Source organism: Xenopus laevis, chromosome 1L (assembly GCF_017654675.1).
Source record: "Xenopus laevis strain J_2021 chromosome 1L, Xenopus_laevis_v10.1, whole genome shotgun sequence".
NCBI lineage: Eukaryota > Metazoa > Chordata > Amphibia > Anura > Pipidae > Xenopus > Xenopus laevis.
In genome coordinates this window covers 39,938,843-39,958,341 of record NC_054371.1, presented here as the reverse complement: position 1 = coordinate 39,958,341, position 19,499 = coordinate 39,938,843, and the positions used below count along the sequence as shown (strand labels likewise).

General features: G+C 38.1%; 1 protein-coding gene across 1 annotated transcript in view; it reads right to left on the bottom strand.

Moving 5' to 3' along the window:
* Positions 1 to 4,476: 4,476 nt before the first annotated feature.
* The window catches only part of LOC108698238 (gamma-aminobutyric acid receptor subunit beta-1), a 274,808-nt gene continuing 259,785 nt past the window's right edge, over positions 4,477 to 19,499 (bottom strand). The window contains exons 6-9 of the mRNA XM_018229572.2: positions 11,464 to 11,601; positions 11,232 to 11,384; positions 9,122 to 9,372; positions 4,477 to 5,470 (exon numbers count right to left, since the gene is read on the bottom strand). Of these exons, the coding sequence (XP_018085061.1) occupies positions 5,123 to 5,470; positions 9,122 to 9,372; positions 11,232 to 11,384; positions 11,464 to 11,601 (890 nt within the window). The 3' untranslated portion in view covers positions 4,477 to 5,122. The remainder of the gene's footprint in view (positions 5,471 to 9,121; positions 9,373 to 11,231; positions 11,385 to 11,463; positions 11,602 to 19,499) is intronic.

The window sequence follows — 19,499 nt, the reverse complement described above, 5'->3', positions numbered from 1 at the left end:
ACCCACCACTACTAGGGACTTTTAAAGTCTGTAATTTGTAACTTTTGTTCTCTATGCTGAACTATTATCTCACTGCTGAACTATTATCTCACTGCTGAAAAGCCCAAACTAGATTATAACTTGCAGTCGATATATCATAAGGTAATCACATTTCTTTAATAAACATTGCTGCGTGTGGAATGACTTGGTGGGTTAGGAGAGTGCTTGTTTCATAAACGTGTGTATATATATATATATATATATATATATATATATATATATATATATATATATATATATATAAATACATACATACATACGATTCCTTTAAAAGTTACAGTAAATAACACATACACTTACTTGAATAGGGCGTTATGTTCAGTAAGACAGGTCACTGCTCGGATACAGTGCTACTGTACATGCTATCTTTATTTATAATCGTAAATATATAATTAAATGATATATATAAGTCAACAGAAACAAAAATACTATTTTTAAAAAATATAGATACATTTCATATATTTAAAAATTATAATATCTCTTCTAAAGTAACGCAACATTGTACCTATATGAATGGTAGCATTCATGCTAAAATGAGACACTGAATGTAAAGATACTTGCAACAGACTTTTGGTCCCTGCTTGGACCTGCAGCATTGGTTTTTCTGGACCTTATTTGAACATATACTTACAGATGGAAAACCGCACCCACTTTATTATATCTATATTATATCATGGCTTTACACTAATTGCGAAAGGGTCCTGGTGACCTGTTATGTAAGCCATGATATTATAATAAAGAAATTATAATAAAGAATGTGGGTGTGGTAGCTCATCTGTTCAACCCCAGCAAAGGTCCCTGTATCTAAAACTAACTTTGGTTACTTGGCTATATGATCTAGCAATTTTTAATCTGTGACTGTGTATTGTAAAATGGTGGAAATTAAAGACAACTGTTGAGGACACATGTTCTCAGAACATTGATGTTGTTGGGTGCAGAGCTGATAGCACTGATAGTATAGAAGGTCTTGACAACAGCAAAACAACAGAAGGGAATAAATTGCTTTTTAAAAGGTGCTAGAGGAAGGGCAAGAGCTGAAAGGTTTTATCTCTACCAATCAATTTATAGCCAAAATAAAGGGTCAACATGAATGGCCACGATTATCCTGTGGCACTTGATGCATTTCGGGGGTAAAAAGTGGTAACCTGTCCAACTGGTGTCCCAAATAGTGATGGGCGAATTTGCGCGAAACGGCGAAAAATTCGCGAAACGGCGCCGGCGTCTCGTTTTTGACGCCGGCGCCCGTTTTTTTGACGCCGGCGCCCGTTTTTGACGCTGGCGTCTTTTTTTCGAAAAACTTTTTGACGCCGGCGATTTTTTTCGGCGAATTTTCGCGGGCGTTTCGCGAATTTATTCGCTGGACGCGAATCGCGCAAATTCGCCGCGAATTCGCGCCTGGCGAATAAATTCGCCCATCACTAGTCCCAAATAGTGATGAGTGAAATTTCTCACCAAGTTAGCAGTGAAAATGATGCCTTAGACACCAATGGGTGAAATAAAAATGGTTTAATAAAATGTTGCGCATCAAAAAGAATTTTGTTGCCCATACACTTCAATGTATTTCGGATAACTTTCGGCGTTTTGCGAATTTTCGACAAAGTGAAACAGGTCAGCTTTGCCCATCACTAGTCTCAAAGCCAAGTAGACTATTCTCTCTCTCTGCTCATTCTTATGAGAGGCATATTTATGAAGGCATGTAAAACAGTTTTCACCTAGTCAATCATATTTATTTTCAACATGGAGTTAATGCTCAGCACAGCGCTGAGCACTAACACCCACCCAGATCACTTATCCACAACGCAACTCACACGTGGGGCTTCATGTTTTAGCCAATTATTCTACACCTTGGGAAAAAATGTTTCGGGCAAAAAATGCATTTTTAAATCATATGTAAACATTATGGGGCAAATTCACTAAGCGCCGAAGCACCTAATGCTAGCGTCAATTCGCTAGCGTTGGGCATTTTCGTTACTTCGCAAATTCACTAACGAACGCTGGCGTAAATTCGCTAGTGTTACTTCGCACCCTTACGCCTGGCGAATTTTCGCTACGGACGTAACTACGCAAATTCACTAACGCGCGCAGTGTACTGAACGCTACCTTTTACGCTAGACTTCCTTTGCCACCTCAGACCAGGCGAAGCGCAATAGAGTAGATAGGGATTGCTTCAAAAAAAGTTCACATTTTTTCTAAGTCCCAAAAAACGCTGGCGTTTTTTCTATATTATGGGTGATAGGCTGAAAAAGATCAAAAAAATTTTGGGGCTCCCCTCCTTCCCCCCTACATTTCCTAACTCATGGCAACTTACCTATACAGTGGGCACATGTGTAGGGCAAAAAAAATTTTTATTTGATGTTTTGAAGGTTTCCCAGGCATTTGTAGTGATTCTATGTATTCCTCCATTGAAATTTGAATTTGGCGCCGTATGCAAATTAACCATCGCTAGCGTAACTTTGCTTCGCTTAGCGAATCAACGCTAGCGCAACTTTGCAACCTTACGCTACCCCTGTGCGCAACTTCGGATTTTAGTGAATTTGCGGAGCGCTGGCGAAACTACGCCTGGCGAAGTGTGGCGAAGTGTGGCGAAGTGCGGCAAAGTTACGCCTGGCGCAACTACTAATTCTTAGTGAATTTGCCCCATATCTTTATGAGTGATACACATTGTTTCCCCCTCTTAAAAATTAATCCCAGTCTGAAAGGCAAATTAACCAAACCTTTAAAATAACGTACAATGAAACCAACTCCAAAGTCTCTTAGATTACGTTTAACGTTCCCTGTGAAGGAGCAAAGATAGAATAAAGGAGGCGTGTGTTTTAAAACTGTTGTCAGTTAGTTTTGGGTAATGTTTATAATTTCTTTGCTACTTATATTGTACTTGTGTACCCTGCTTTAATAGTCTTGCCAGTGCTCAGCTATACGCTTCTTAACTATTTGTGTTACCTTACAGAAAATTGCTCCTAATGGGATATTTTTATACAATTCAAAGAGTAGAGAATGCCATAGTTGGTGTTTTGTTGGCGTGACAATTTCCTAGCAAATTTTCGCTAACGTTACTTTCTTCATAGTGAAACTTCATTAACTTATGCTTTACGTCAATTTAAATTCAGTGGGTATATAAAAATCATATATATATGGATTTATTAGTGATGTTGGTGAAATTGCTGGAAGTGGCCACTTCTTATTAAAAATGAACAAGGAAGCAAAATGAAGACAGAGATCCTCTATAGTTCTAGACATGAGCCCACCCTAAAACAAATGCGGGATGAGCTTCAAATGAAAAAAAAATGTCAATAAGGTATATTTTTAACAGTTACAACTTGTAAACATAATCCCACTTTAAATATGAAAAAACGCCAGTGTTTTGACTTTTGCTTATGACTTTTTGGACTAAAAGATATGATGTCACTGTTATAATAATGTTGAGGATGTAGCCTCTTTGTATTAATTAATTCATTGATTGTGTTGAAAAAGGGATCTGCGAACGTTCGCCTGAATGAAAATTTGCCTGGCGGAATGCAGCGAAGTGCTCCAATGAGTGTTACTTGTCTTTTAGTAAATAGGCGTTGTCACTGCAAATTGTCTTTTTAATGAAAATTCAGCAGAAAAATACAAATCGCTCTTTAGTAAATGTGCCCCTTTGGGAGAAAGTGTGCGATAGTATCGGGTTTCGGTTGGTAACTTAACTCCCTATAATAGAAGTATTGAATGAAGAACACTGCTAAGTGCCTAGTGCCCCTTCTTTTTACTCTACTAGTTAGGTAAGTATAGATCACATAACAGTGGTGGTTTCCAAGGGTTGGTAATACTTGTTGTCATTTAGTGTCAGACTGGGCTGACGGGACACCGGGAAAAAACCCGGCTGGCCCAGACCCTTTACTTGCGTGGAAGCGGCTTCCGACCTCCCTTCCTGGCCCTTGGCATGGCTGAAACAAGAAGGTAGGTGCAGGGGGCCACAGGGGGAGGTTGTGGCTCAGGGAGGGAGGCCAGAGGGCACTTTGCATCAGTCCGACACTGCTGTCATCCATTTGCCTCAAACACACCTATATACTGTCTTGCAACCTCCTCTGTAGTCTGCTGTTCTGCCATACCCGATTGTGGCCACATAATCATTGTGTACCATGTTTTGAAAGCTATTATTGAGAATGAGCTGATTAGTGGAAATATTTTTACTATCAGGATGCTTGCGCTGCAGGCCATGGATGATGCCAGTATATTCTGAGCTTAACAGATGTTTTCATGTGCAGACTGTACTAATAAGGAAAGTCTGTCATTCGACAAATACGTCTTCTGCTTTTATACTGGCAAACTGTAGACCCCAGCAGTACTCAATCAGGCTGTAGGAGAATTGCTGTGAAGGTGCTAAAACCACTAGACAACATGATTTGTTTGTGTACATGAATATGTCTTTTCCTTTCAAATAAATCCTAACACGTTCCCTTCCATATTGCATGTTTATCACACAGCACTTTAAGACTATTATGGCATCAATCAGTCAAGTTACAATCATTCAGACCCATAAATCTGTTGGTGTATTTGGTGTAAGTTCACAGAAAAACGTGTCACTGTGGATTGTAAACGTTTCATTTTCTTCCAAAGTAAATCGTATTAGCAATGTGTTAGTTCGTTATACATCAAAAAGAACAAAAAGGCTTAAGGACAAAGTATCCTGCGGCATCAGATATCAACCCCCTGCGATATGTGAGTTCAGTGTAACCACTTCTATGCACTGTATTGCTGGCCACTCTGGCAGAGAAGGGGTTAAGAGACACATACAATGCCAACACAGTTATAAAGCTTTTTCTTACCGTAATGTATTGGAGTAATCGTTGCTTTTGACTCTCTGGAGCACCAGGTGGAACCCCAAGTGGTACCCTCCGACGCTCAAGAGGTCAAAAACGTTAAATCTGGAAACAGAGCAAAGCTTTATCTTTCTAAAAACGGTCATCTCACAAAATGCTGTGTGCAGGACACTGAAATCAGTTTGATGGCTGAATACCTTACCTTGCAGCATTATTGCTAATGCAGTCCCTTCAGCATCAGAAAAATAGATCTAAGATTCTCAGGAAGGCGCCAACTGCATCATTTAGTGTATATAGTAAAGCCAATAGACAACATTAAAAAAAGTAAAAGCAACAGGGAATATCATCCTGGACCATCTGTCAATGCCATTCACATCAGTCAAATCGGGAATCTTAATTTTAATCTGAGATGCCCTTCTCCTTAAGCGGCCCTTTTTATGAACCACGTGCCTATCTAAATTGCTTCTGCTGTACATATCTCTGTTGGCCACTGGTTTGCGGTACTGGATGCTTGCGCTGTCGTACGAGTACATGGTGGCCCTTGGGTCGCTGATACTTGTCAACACTTCAGAGCCACTGACTTCATTTCTGAGTTCAAGAGTTGTAAGGAGAATGTTTCCGTGAGCGTCGACCTGCAGAACAAAATAAGAGCATTGCTTCACTTGTCACATCTCTTATGGGCATGGGACCCGTTCATTGGTTTTAATGAAAGAATATTGCAGGCTTTATGCTGCTGAAATGTGTGAAACAAGTTTTAGTAGACACAAAGATCATGCATAGTGATGGGTGAATTTATTAGACAGGCGCTGTGATTTTCAGCGTTTCGTCTGCGTCAAAGTTATTTTGACGCTGTCTACAATTTAGACGTCGGTGAAGATTAACGGACACCCATGACTTTAATGCACGTCTAATGTCGTCGCACTAATTTTGCCGTCGGCAACTTGTCGCCGGCTTCAAAATTCGCATTTCATGAATCTTTCGCCCGTTTTGTGAATTTCGCTGGCATTTTGTGGCGAAGCATGACAAATTTGCCCATCACTAATCATGCACAGTATTTTTTTGGGGGGCAACAGATTACCCCTTGAAACTCTTCTTCACCAGTTGTATCACACACTTTTGAAGCATACAGCCTGCTATTATATTCCTTGCATTTGTTACTTTATTTGACCCTGGTTGACATTAGTTCAAAGAATAGTTGAGCTGAACCTGTGTTAATTAAGATATATATATATATATATATATATATATATATATATATATATATATATATATATATATATATATATATATATATATATATATATAAATATATATAACAATAAATAATATAACACATATATATAGTAGAAGGCTTAGGCACACACTCTCAAGGACACCCCAGGTGCAAATCATAAAAGTAGACACAATGTAGAAGAATGCTGATGCACACCAGGATTATATTAAAAAATAAGGACTTATTTATGTTATATATATATATATATATATATATATATATATATATATATATATATATATGTCCTTATTTTTTAATATAATCCTGGTGTGCATCAGCAGTTTTCTACATTGTGTTTGCCTATTATGATTTGCACCTGGGTGTCCTTGAGAGTGTGTGCCTAAGCCTTCTACTATATCTATCTATATCTATATCTATCTATCTATCTATCTATCTATCTATCTATCTATCTATCTATCTATCTATCTATATATATATATATATATATATGTGTTATGTTATTTATTGCACGGTCTGAAATTGAAAGTAAAGCAACATTCTGCTTCCTGTTCATATGAGCCCAATCAAATCAGTTCCCAGAGAAGCCCTCCATATAAACAAACCTCTCACTTCTTCAGCTACAGGGTTTTCTAGAACAACTCATTATGCAGAGGGCTTCTCATTGGACTGTGAAGTGATCGATGTTCGAATATGACACAAGCTGGTACAGATATGAGATCTATTATCCAGAATGTTTGGGATCTGAGGTGTTCCAGATAAGGGATCCTTCTGTAACTTGGATCACCATACCTTAATTTTTACAATGTTGCTCTGCTTAGCATTGACCAGAGAAATGAAAGATTTAACTTTTCTGCCCACTAACCACATTTTCGAAGCAGAGAAACATCACAGGACATTTTTTTGCTCAGGAAAAGAATTGTCAGCGGGCTGTAGCCATTTGTCCCAAAAATGCCCAGCAGGTGGTTTCATAGTCATTATATTACCATCTTAAAAACTGCTAATATCTTGAAACATAAAAAAACTAATGTAAATAGCAAAAGAAAGTGCTTAGAAGTGCTCTTGTACATTAATCTGTTTTGAGGGTTTAGATTTACTTACAAACCATGTGTTTTTAAAGTATTAACATGTTATTCAGATTATTGAAGAACGTCTCAACAGACAGATATGTACTGTATGACAGTATGGGATTCCCATTGGTGTGAATGATAAAGCTATGATAGGATTGTCACCTTTTTGGGGTGTTCTGATGACATCATGGGTGGACTGCTGAAGTTGCTGGGTTGGCCACTGACATCACGGGGAAGAGCTATGACATGGCAATTGTGATTGCATCCATCTAGAAGCAGTTTTGAAACGGCAGCCCTTCCAAAAACTGGGCTGTCTCGGTCAAAGCCAATCAGGTGGGAACCCTAACCAATGATACTACTAGTTTTGTGTTCAAATAGCATCATAAATAGAGACATGCATGAGGCCAAAGTGAAGAAAAGGAAGTGCCAGGACAGCAGAAGGGTATAAATAGCTTAAAATCTTAAAATGCAAAACAAAGTTTCATGCCCTCCCACAGTTCCCTACAAAAGCAGATTTAGTGTTCACAAATGCTACACTTTAGATGATAATACACCATACGAACAATTTAGCTTTCTTGCCTGAAGCAATGAAGGTGTTTCTAGCACCGAGTTGGGAATTAAATCTTAAATTATGAGCATGAAACACAGCTATAAACATAATAGCTCTCACACAACAGTTGTTTCATTTTGAATATATGCTGTTAAGGTAGTTTGATATTGGCTTATTATGATTAGCTTTGCTCATGGACGTGAAGTTTATTTCTGAAAGATTTAGCCTCCAAATGTTATATTATTGCTTTGGGGTTATTACTCTGTTTATTACCCAGTCCAATAATGTGTTTTGACCAAATGGCAAATATAGAAGATCTATTGATTTTATCAACTAGGCACAACAAAGTTGGTGGACACTTTTCCCTCAACGAAGAGTAAAGTAGTACAGATAGGGTTAAATTTTGCTGAGAGTCATTTTCAATTAGTTTTCCTTGAGTAGCATGAGCTTAAAATTGGAATTCTACCCCGAAAAAAATTAAAAAATGTAATTTTGATTACGGAAAGAAAAAGTAATTCTAAGCAACTCTTGAATAGTGTGAGCTTAAAAGTGGATTTCTACCCCAAAAAAAGAAAAAATCTTAAAAGTGGATTTCTACCCCAAAAAAAGAAAAAATGGCAATTTGCATAAGGAAAGAAAATGTAATTCTAAGCAACATTTGAATAGTATGAGCTTAAAATCGGAATTCTACCCAAAATAAAGAAAAAATGCCATTTTGCTTAAGGAAAGAAAATGTAATTCTAAGCAATTTTGCAATATTCATTTATTAAAAAGTCAATTGCAAATGTGCAACCATATTGGAAGCTGCATCTGTTTCACACACTTATCTGCACTTCTTGTTCTGATTAATTGTAAAGTTCTAGGATCTATTATGCTGAATGCTTGGGACCTAGGGGTTTCCAAGTGATTTTTCCATAATTTGGATCACCATACATTAAGGGGATTATTTATTGAATGAAGAGTTGTGTTTTTCCCCCAAAAAATTTAATTTGTCAAGATAAAAACATGAATTTTTAGGGTTTAAAAAAACTTGAATTTTCCGAGATTTATTATGCCCCGAATCTCCAAAAAAAATCCGAAAATCCTCCAGCTAAAACCTGAGAAGGTCATGTAGAGGTCCCTTGAACGGTGCGCTTCTCCTTTAAGCATGAAATAAACCCAACAGGATTTTGCCACCAATATGGATTCATGCATCTTAATTACCATCAAGTAAAAGGCACTGTTTTATAATTACAGGGTAAAGGGAAATCATTTTTAGAAATTAGAATTTTTGTTTAAAATGAAGTCTATGGGAGATGGCCTTCGCTTTTTAAGGTTTTGTGGGACAGACACACAAGAATTGCTAGGCCTGAGTTCCTATATCGATCTAATAAGGTTTAAAATCATCCAGCTCCTCATATGAGTTTGTCATGACAGAAGAAATCCTCTATACCTGAACCTTGTTCATTTCCAGCTTTGTCTTTTCATTATTTGCCTTTTCAGCTTTTTCCGCTTCTTTTTTCTGGAGCTGAGGACCTTTTCCAAAGAAGATATAGTTGACAAAGGCATATTCAAGCAAAGCTAAGAACACAAAAACGAAACATCCCATCAGATAGACATCTATGGCCTTCACATAGGGAATTTTGGGTAGAGTCTCTCTGAGATGAGTGTTGATAGTTGTCATCGTCAGTACAGTTGTTATCCCTGTGAAGGAAAGACAGTAACATGAAAGTTATTATAAATTTTAACAAACGTAGAAATATTATATTTTTCATAAATAACTCTTATAGTTATGAAACAGTGAACTGTTGTAAGGGTAGGTATTATAAAGCACCAATATATAAATTCTCATTTCTGAGAATAACAAAATACAATAGGGAAATTAAAGACAATGAGGGATCCCTGTCTCATAGGTAACTGGCACAAGCGCATACTTTTCTAGTCAATAGTGATGTGCGGGTCTGATTTTTCCTCCCTCCACCTGCGCCCACCCAAGCCCGACTTCCTTTTATAAACCCGCGCCACCCTGCTGATGCCGTCACAAAAGTTGGCCGGGTCGAAAGACGCACGTCTATAAAAGTTCAACCCGGAAGCCGGCATTTGTAAGGTCGCGGGCAGGAAAAGCAGCCAGAAGAGCTCAACCCGCACCAGCCTGTGACCCGGAAAGTGGGGTGCGAGGTACATCTGCGGGTCCCGCAGGTATCGGGCCGACCCACACATCACTACTAGGCAACTAACACCTGACAAGTTCTGGGGATTTCAATGCAAGTCTAAGGGGGTTGTTTTGGCTATTCTGAAACTGGATTTTTGGGTTACTTAAAGTGGACTTGTCATCCTAAGAAATAATCTTAATTCCTTTTCTATACAATTTACTTACACTATATAAATTATTTAAATCTTGTTTCAGTCTTGGAATTCACAATCCCAGCAAGTAGGCAGCAGCCATTTTGTGGACACTGTTTTTAAGGCAAACTTGCCAACATCTTGTTTATGGGCCAGAATGAGGGACCTGCTGCCCATGCCCTGGTTACACAATTAGATGGTGAGGAAGGTGGGGGGCGGGGGTGAGAAGGGCAATGACATCTGGGAATTGTAGAATGGAAAGTAAAAGATATTGCCTGCCCCACTGCTATGTTTGAGGCATAGAGGAGGAGCATGCAATTAAGGGGCCGATTCACTAAGGGTCGAATATCGAGGGTTAATTAACCCTCGATATTCGACTAGGAATTAAAATCCTTCGACTTCGAATATCGAAGTTGAAGGATTTAGCGCAGATAGTTCGATCGAACGATCGAAGGATAATTCCTTCGATCGAACGATAAAATCCAACGATCGAAGGAATATCCTTCGATCAAAAAAATTAGCCAAGCCTATGGGGACCTTCCCCATAGGCTAACATTGACTTCGGTAGCTTTGAGATGGCGAACTAGGGGGTCGAAGTTTTTTTTAAAGAGACAGTACTTCGACTATCGAATGGTCGAATAGTCGAACGATTTTTAGTTCAAATCCTTCGATTCGAAGTCGTAGTCGTAGTCGAAGGTCGAAGTAGCCCATTTGATGGTCGAAGTAGCCCAAAAAAAACTTCGAAATTCGAAGTTTTTTACCTTCGAATCCTTCACTTGAAGTTAGTGAATTGGCCCCTAACAGTTGATATTTTTAAATACCTTTATAACAGGCATGAATGTGCTAATAAGAAAGAAGAATTTGGGGTTTGTGTTTAATATAAAAAGGACTTTTTTATACAGCTTTTTTGTTTGGTTGACAGGTCATCTTTAATGCATTGCTCAGAGCGCCCAAATGTGATCTATATGTTAACAACATGAAGTACAGAATATATGGGTGTGGGAGAGGGGAGATTGGAATATCCTTACACATAACACAATACAGGGGGAGCAGTAAGGTCCAACCTCCATAGACTTTTGAGGATGTAACATAACACTGTAGGTTTCATAATTTATATGGAAGGAGTTTGTTTTTTGGGCTTTTTGGGAGCTGGGGAACCTTCTTAAGATGGGCTATTTCAATCACTACTCACAGAACTATAAGTATGTATGAGTAAATACCTAAAGCAACTCTTGCAGCAGATGCATCGTAATTGATCCAGAAGGACACCCATGACAGAATAGTAATCAATGTAGAAGGCATATAGGTTTGTAAAATGAAGTATCCAATATTTCTTTTCAGGCGAAAGCTAAGCGACAAGCGAGGATAGGCACCTGTGATAGAAACAAAACCACTGTAAGCAAACCATGGCAGCTGATATCCAGAATGAATTCCACTAAGCAGGATACTTACCAGTTGAGAAAATTACGTTCCTTGAAACCATTTTGTAGTCGACAATAGAAAACTGAGGCAGCTCAATCTTTTCCACTCCTGTGATGGCTTTGTCCCCCCCATTCCAATAAAACTGAATGTCATCTGTCGTATAGCCATCTAGAAGAAAATAACACAAGGCATGGGTTCAACTTCACAAAAAGGCGGGATTATTAATACTTATTAAAGCAGATTTGGGTGAAAGTGTTTCAGGGTGGTGTTTCAACCTCCTTTCAGTCTTCAGAGTTTTGGCTATAACCTACACAATGGGCAGCACAAATGGATGAAAGTAGCACACAAAAAAAGGTTGTGATCTTGTTGGCTGGATGCTCCATTTTTTAGAAACATAAAGAAGCTTTTATTTAATTTTAGGTTGAGAAGTCATCCGATGTTTCCGGTCAGTTCTAAGCAGAGCAACATCACAAGACTTTCCTAACTTAATTTTCTAACAAATATAGCCAGTTAGCTAAATGAACAGCAGGTGGCACTATCATTTTAAATCTATTACATTGGCAATGTAAAACTGATATAATTAAAAAACTAGAAACATTTTTATTTTAAATTATTTATATTGCAAAAGTGAGCTTTATTTCAGGGTTTAATTTTCCTTTACAGGATGACTTTGAGTGCAGTTATCTTTCATATAGGGGCCATGTATTGTTGCACCAAATGACTGTCATAATCTACATTTGCTTCTAGTCACTTTCTACCTGTTGGTCTGTTCATCTGAAGGTCTGAATTCTCACAGATTAGACTGATGTTGTTAAGAAGACAAATGGAATTACACAGAGACACTGGCAGATCTTTCCTTGCTCCAATAGCTCATGACAACAAATCATCAATTAGCTTCAGTTGGCACGCTGCAGTCAGATTAGTGGCAGCAAACATCTCATAAGTGACGTGACAGAGCTAAACATGGCCCATGTTACTGCATTTACTGCAGAAACCCTGACAATCACACCTATAACATATGCACTATGTGGAAGTAGTGGATTAGTTCTGCTCTAAAGTGTTCTGAGTTCTGGAGAACCTTACATGATTTGCTCCGGAGCACTGGGATTCTTTTCATTGCATGGTTAGTGATGTGTGATGACACTTTGCAATACAAGGCTGAATGCAACAGAAGCCACAGATAGAATTTTGTTATAGACAGATGGGTATCTCAGGTAGATCTGTCCTTTCTTCTTCATGCCTTCCTCTAGGTGTAACAAAACACAGCTTTTGAGCAAGCTAAACCCCATGATAAATAAGCACCTTCTGCCTCCTGCCTGATAACATGAAACTAAAGGCAGAGCATTTTTCTATTGTGAGGTTGATACAATATTAATAATTGGAATTATTACAATTAGCGAATGAGGAAGCATCTAAAGGCCAAATGTAGTTAAAGGAGAACTAAACCCCCCATTTTGATAAGTCCCCATTGCCCCCCCCCTGCCTCCCCCCTGCACAGTCTTACCCCTGAATTCTTTCCCCTCTAGAAATAGCGACCACAAATGCAGAGTGAGCGCATCGGAGCTCACAGGAGCTCCATCTTCTTCGCTTCGGTAATCTTCGTGAAGTGAGTGGCGTATTGGCACATGCACAGTTGGAGTCATCTCTTGGTTTGCGACAACTGTACATGCGCCAAAAGAGACGCAAATTGCAGAAGGGGAGAAAGAAGACACAAAGGGGCAAATTCACTAACCGGTTGAAAATTCGCCAGCGCTGGCTTTGGGCACATTGCAACACTTAGCCAGGCGTAAATTCGCCTGCGCACAGGGTACCGAACACTGGCGAAGTTATGCCAGCGAAATTACGCTCAGCAGTTCGAAGTTACGCTAGCGCTGGCTAATTAGCAAACGGTGTGCAGTTAAAGTACAATGCCTGTATATGCTGCAGCAAATACATTACACTACACAAGCCCAGGGAACCTTAATAAAATTATATAAAGTTGTTATATTGCCCTACACATGAGCCCACAGTATAGTTTAGGTGTCATATGTTAGCAAATGTAGGGGGGAAGGAGGGTACCCCAAAATAAAATTTAAGATCTTTTTCAGTCTATCACCCTTTAAATAGAAAAAAACCTCAGCGTTTTTTTGGGACTTAGAAAAATGTTCAACTTTTTTTTTTTGAGGAACTCCTATCTACTCTATTGCACTTCACCTGGTCTAAGGTGGCGAAGGCAAGTCTGGCGATAGAGGTAACGGTCAGTAAAATCAAAAACTTAGTGAATTTGCGTAGTAATGATCTTTCGCCAGACCGAAAATTCGCCTGGTGTTAGAGTGTGAAGTTGCGCCACAGTCTATCTCCTTGGCGAAATTACACCAACGAATTTACGCCAGCTACCATTAGTAAATTGGTGGATTTTCACCAGCGTTAGCCACTTCGCCTTCAGTAAATTTCCCCCAAAGATTACCGTAGAAAGGAAGATGGTGCCCGCGAGCTCCACTGTGCTCACTCTGCATTTGTGGTTGCTATTTCTAAAGGGGGAAAGAATTCAGGGGTAAGACTGTGCAGGGGGGAGGCAGGGAGGGGGGCCCAATGGGGACTTATCACAATGGGGATTTAGTTTTGCTTTAAGGGGCTGAATGCACAGTGCAATTTCAGATGCAAAACGCTAATTGCAGTGGAGTGTGTGGATCAACTTCCTACTTTAACCGGTTTTTGCATCCAATTACCAGTTTCTATGACAAAATGCATCCAATTCTCACTAAATCATTTTTTAGGGGGGAGAGGGTAAATACGGGTGTTTTGCTTCTCTTTCCTTGCTTAGCTTTATTCAATCACTCCCGTTAAACAAGACCCTGTGGTCTGAATTTTGCTATCGTTTTTAAAACTCATCATTGATCTTAAATAATGCAATATTATCAAAACCTATGTATGGTAAGGTAAAATTGAGTAAAGTAATGATAACTTTCCTGCACATTTCTGCCGGCTATAGACAAGACAGAATCACAAGTGGGTTACAGCAGTTTATGTTTCTACAAACTATTTTTCTGACAGCCAAAACAGACTGAAAAATTCCAAGTGTCATTAAATGTGATTCCCTAACAATACATCTGGCAGGATAACAGAGAAAATCAAAGCTCAATCCTTTCTCTCTGTATGTGGCCAGCAACAAAGCTCTGCAGGACAGAATCTATTTCCCCGAGGCACACATACCATTGTGTAGTATTAGAATCCCCCTACAGTGCCTGTGTGCTTTATATAATGCAGAGGAAGCTTGATTAAAACACAAGTGCTGACGTCAGGACGAGATGCTCTCTTGAAATCGGCAATTGTGCTTTGAGGAGCGAAATTAAATAATCTATATAAGATGCGTTTGAAATACATTTCGGACAATGGGTCTGCAAGGAGGAATTTAATTGGGCTGTGAATTTACTCTGAACAAAAAAACTTTTTTGAACATTTGACTGCAGATATAGGAAAGGAATATCCTGTTATAGATAGCGTGAGATAATTGTAAGCTGAAAGAGAAATATAGTTTTCTGGCGCATTTCAAGAACTATGGTGGCAATGCCTGGGCAAAGCATTATTTCTACAAAGTAGCACTGCATCCTCTAGCAGTTGCTGAAACCTTACATGTCTCTACCTTGCCCTACTATAACATATAATAGTCAGGATAGTAGTGAAGATAGAAAAGGGCAATATTTACTGATATGTACAATATATGTCATTTATGTATATTATTATAATATAAATTATCTGTTGGTTAAATACCTGTTCCGAGGATATAGTTTCACAACAACAACAACTACATTACACACTATATATATATATAAACTATATAAATATATTATTTACAATATATATAATATATATAAACTAAATATATACAATATATATATATAAACTAATGACCCAGATGCCAGGCTTGATGTTACTATGGGCAAAGACTAGAAACGACAGAGAAATAAATATAAATAAACAGGTTGATTGTATCTATTATCTTAATGTTCTCTGGGGCAACTCCTCTTCTTATCAGGGTTCCTAGTAGGTAGCAGACAACACCAACTACTTATATTACAAGTTTTATTTTTCATTTTAGTCCATTCCACTGGAATTTGCTTTACTAAAAATGCTTGACATCCATTTCTGCTCTTCAGCCTATAGCTTTCCTCCTTATGCCTCAATACATTGAATAGACTGGCTCACCTAGCAATGGCTCATATAGGTGAGTTTATAGTGTATGGTATAAATAATTATTTGGGTTGAAAAAGGCAACAGTTCATCAAGTTCAATCCTTCTGTGTTTCTCCCACATTAGAGAAAAATGACTTGCCTACCTTAAGTCATTGTCTGAACTATTCACCTCTCTCTCTCTCTTGCTCTAACTAAACTTATATATAAAAGAGAAGTAATGAAAGCACTCATGGTGTATTGAGAATAACAGTCTTTACTCCATCAAGCACAAATTGCCGCGTTTCGATCCACTGGGGATCGCCATGTTTGTGTATGTTTGTACTATATACAAAATAAAATATATGTTGTTTGTTTTTATTGCATATACAGAGAAAGGATCTATTGTAGTGATGGCCGAATTTATTTGCCAGGTGCGAATTCGCGGAAAATTTGTGTGATTCGCAGCCAGCGAATAAATTTGCAAAACGGCCACGAAAATTCACCGGCGTCAGAAACGGACGGCGGCGTCAAAAACGGACACCGGCATCAAAAACGGACGCCGGCGTCAATAACGGACACCGGCATCAAAAACGGACGCCGGCGTTAAAAACTAGACGCCAGCGCCGTTTCTCGAACGGCGCAAATTTGCCCATCACTAATCTATTGTCCAGATTGGGACCTGGGGCTTCCCACTAAGAGATCTATAACTTGCATCTCCAGTCTAGTCTAGTCTAATAAAATATTACTAAAAGATTAAATAATCCTGTAATTAAGAGCGTTCTGGATAACTGGTTTTATTCCACATATATATATAAAAAAATCAAACGATTAAACTCATATTTGTGTAGTTAAAATTAGGCATAACAGCGGTTTCCAGTGACCTCGTGATTGTGGTTCAGACTCCGACCCATGTTGCCTCCACTCACTGCTTGTAACTTCCTGGATGCTCGGGATGACATCAGCTGACTATACCTTGCGTGTTTAGTCGCTTAGCGACTTGATTTTTATTACCCTTTTCCACTATACTTTTTTCCCTGAGCTTTTTCTAGCACTTACCCACATGGATTTTAAATAGTGATGGGCAAATTTGGGGCATTTCGTTTTGCTGAAAAATTCGCGAATTTGCTGCGAAATTCTTGAAACGGCGAAAAATTTGTGAAACGTCCATTTTTTTGACGCAGGTGTCCATTTTTTTGATACCGGCGCAAATTCGCTGTTGAAAATGCACCGGCGTCCAAAAAAAGGACGCCGGCGTCAAAAAAATTAATTTTCACATCAGTTTTGTGAATTTATTCGCCAGTGGCGAATCGCAGGAATTCGCCGCTAATTTCCGCCTGGCGAATAAATTCACACATCAATAATTTAGAATATTGTGTATTTAAAACTTGAGGAGAAAAGAGGACTGACAAGTCGCTTAAAGGAGAATTCCAGAGACTTTGGTTATTCAACATACAACAAACATAAAAGTTTACTAGCTGCGCTTAGTAACCAAGTTAGGAAATATAAAGATTTATATATATATGTGTGTGAGTAGTAATGATTGGCTGAATACGGACCTATCCGATAGAAAATGGACCTATTCGACCAAAAAAAACTTTGACTTTCTGTTGGTCTTTTTGAATTCAAATTTCAAAGTTTATACAATTTGAAATTCGACCCTTGATAAATATGCCCCATAGTGTCTGCTGGCAAGAGTACAGTCTCCTAAATATTTATACCCCTTCCCCACCCACATTATGCACATACATATATACATACAGTACACATACATATACATAGTATTTGTCTGTAATTCCCAATTACATAATTGGAAAGAATGTCTTTCATCTACATTTCTTTTACTTTTACATTGTGTATCCCCATCTCATTAATACACAAGTAAGGGACTTCCTATCCAGAAAGCTCTGAAACAAGTCAAGCCTATCTCCTATCATGTACACTTTAATCAAATAATTCTACATTTTAAAAATGATTTCCTTTTTTCTTGTAATAATAAAACCTTGTTCATAATGGTAACTAAGTTGCATGAATCCATATTGGTGGCAAAACCATCCTATGTTATACTTATACTATAAAAAGTAACCCTAGCCCCTACTTAAAGCGCACCAATCATGACCAAAATCATTTACTAAGTAAATACACTATGTGAAAGTTCAAGAAATACGATTTTTAAAACAGTGAGAATTGTTTGTATAATGTAAATGATCAGCTCACTATTCCTTCTGCAAGATCTCCCCTATCTCCCCTGCAGTTCTAGCTGAGGCAGGCATCTTGCATTTCACTGGCTCCTCCTACCTATATCTTCCCAGCCAACAGCAGCTCTGAAATCTCGCACATGCTCAGTTGAAATTCCTTGCTTGCTTTTCAACCCTTCTAAGCTATTTTCAAATCAGCCAAACCTGTTTGTTAGCTGCTGTTCAGTAGTGCTGCCACCTGCTGGAAGTTAGTGTGTGCCCTTCATTTGCATAATGACTTTATCAGCAGGGGACAAGATAGGGAAATATCCTGATACTTCTAGTGGAGGAGTTTACTTAAACAAGGCATTCTGGGTAGAATACTCAAAGCAGTGTTACAATCTGAGCATGCTCCTGAAATTTGCATATTAGAGTCTCTCTTATAGTCACGGTATGGCCTCCCTCAGTGAAAGAACCCATTTGACAAAGTAAGGGATTTTTTTAAAACCTGCAGTTTTTTCAACAAACTATATATGTAGTTTGATTAAACGTGTTTAGCTTGTACTGGTCAGATTGTTAATATGTGTTTGATTTTGGCTGTGATAGGTGCCCTTTAAGGCATTCATAGAATCTGCCATTATAACATCACCCAGCAGGGTATTCTACAACATTACTACCCTTATCATGAAGAACTATATTTTTTCTTTTTGTCTATTTTTAATTTCATATTCTTCTTCTGTTTCTTTTCTTTCTTCTTCTTCTCTCTTGAGATTCTTTTTTTTCTTCTTCTCTTTTGAGTTTCTTTTCTTTCTTCTACTCCTCTCTTGAGTTTTTCTCTTTCTTAACCTTCTCTCCTTCTCTCTTGAATTTATTTTCTTCTCCTTCTCTCCTTTTCTCTTGAGTTTTTTTTCTTTTTCTCCTTCTCTCTTGGGTTTATTTTTCTATCTTTTCTTTCTGTCCTGACTTTTTCTTTCCCGACTTTCTTCTTCTTCCCTCTTGACTCTCATTTTGTCTTTTATTTTTATTTTTCTCCTTCTATCCACATTTGACTACTTAAAACAAAACTTTATAAATATTAAGGTGCAATAGCAGATTTGTTTGTCAGAAGGCTAAATCCCTACATGAATGCAACATTCTATGGATTAAACGGAATAATCTCCTCTGACACATTGATACTTGCTTCCTTCTGCCTCAATGAAAATTATCATTGGGGATAACTCTGTTGCCAAGAGGAAAACTGCACGCTCAGATCAGTGATCTTCAAAATTAATTATTTACATAATCTCTATGAGACAAACGTGCATTGGTTATATTTCATAGAAATGAATGCCTTTATTTTAACTATTTAGTTAACTAGTTAGGTGCAAACCTAACATTTAAATGCATTAAAAGAATGTAAATTGAATTAAGGTATCTATACAGATCTAGACTCAGTCTGCTTTCCATTCCTTGAAGATGTCAGATAACCAATCAGGATGTGTAAAACTCCATTGTGATTAAAAGTATCTAAAGCAAAACCATCAGCAGTAGAAGCAAAGTAGAAGAAAACAGAGAGTGGCCAGTAAGATTGGGGCAACTAATTTAAAGTAAAAAAACTAAGACGTGCTTCAGCTTCAGGCTGGACATTCTTGACATACATTGTATAGAAAATATAAAAATCAAAATAGATTATTTATGATTGTACACTATAAGCATGATATCCTGCATCACAGACCCATAAGAACATTTCACATACTGTACC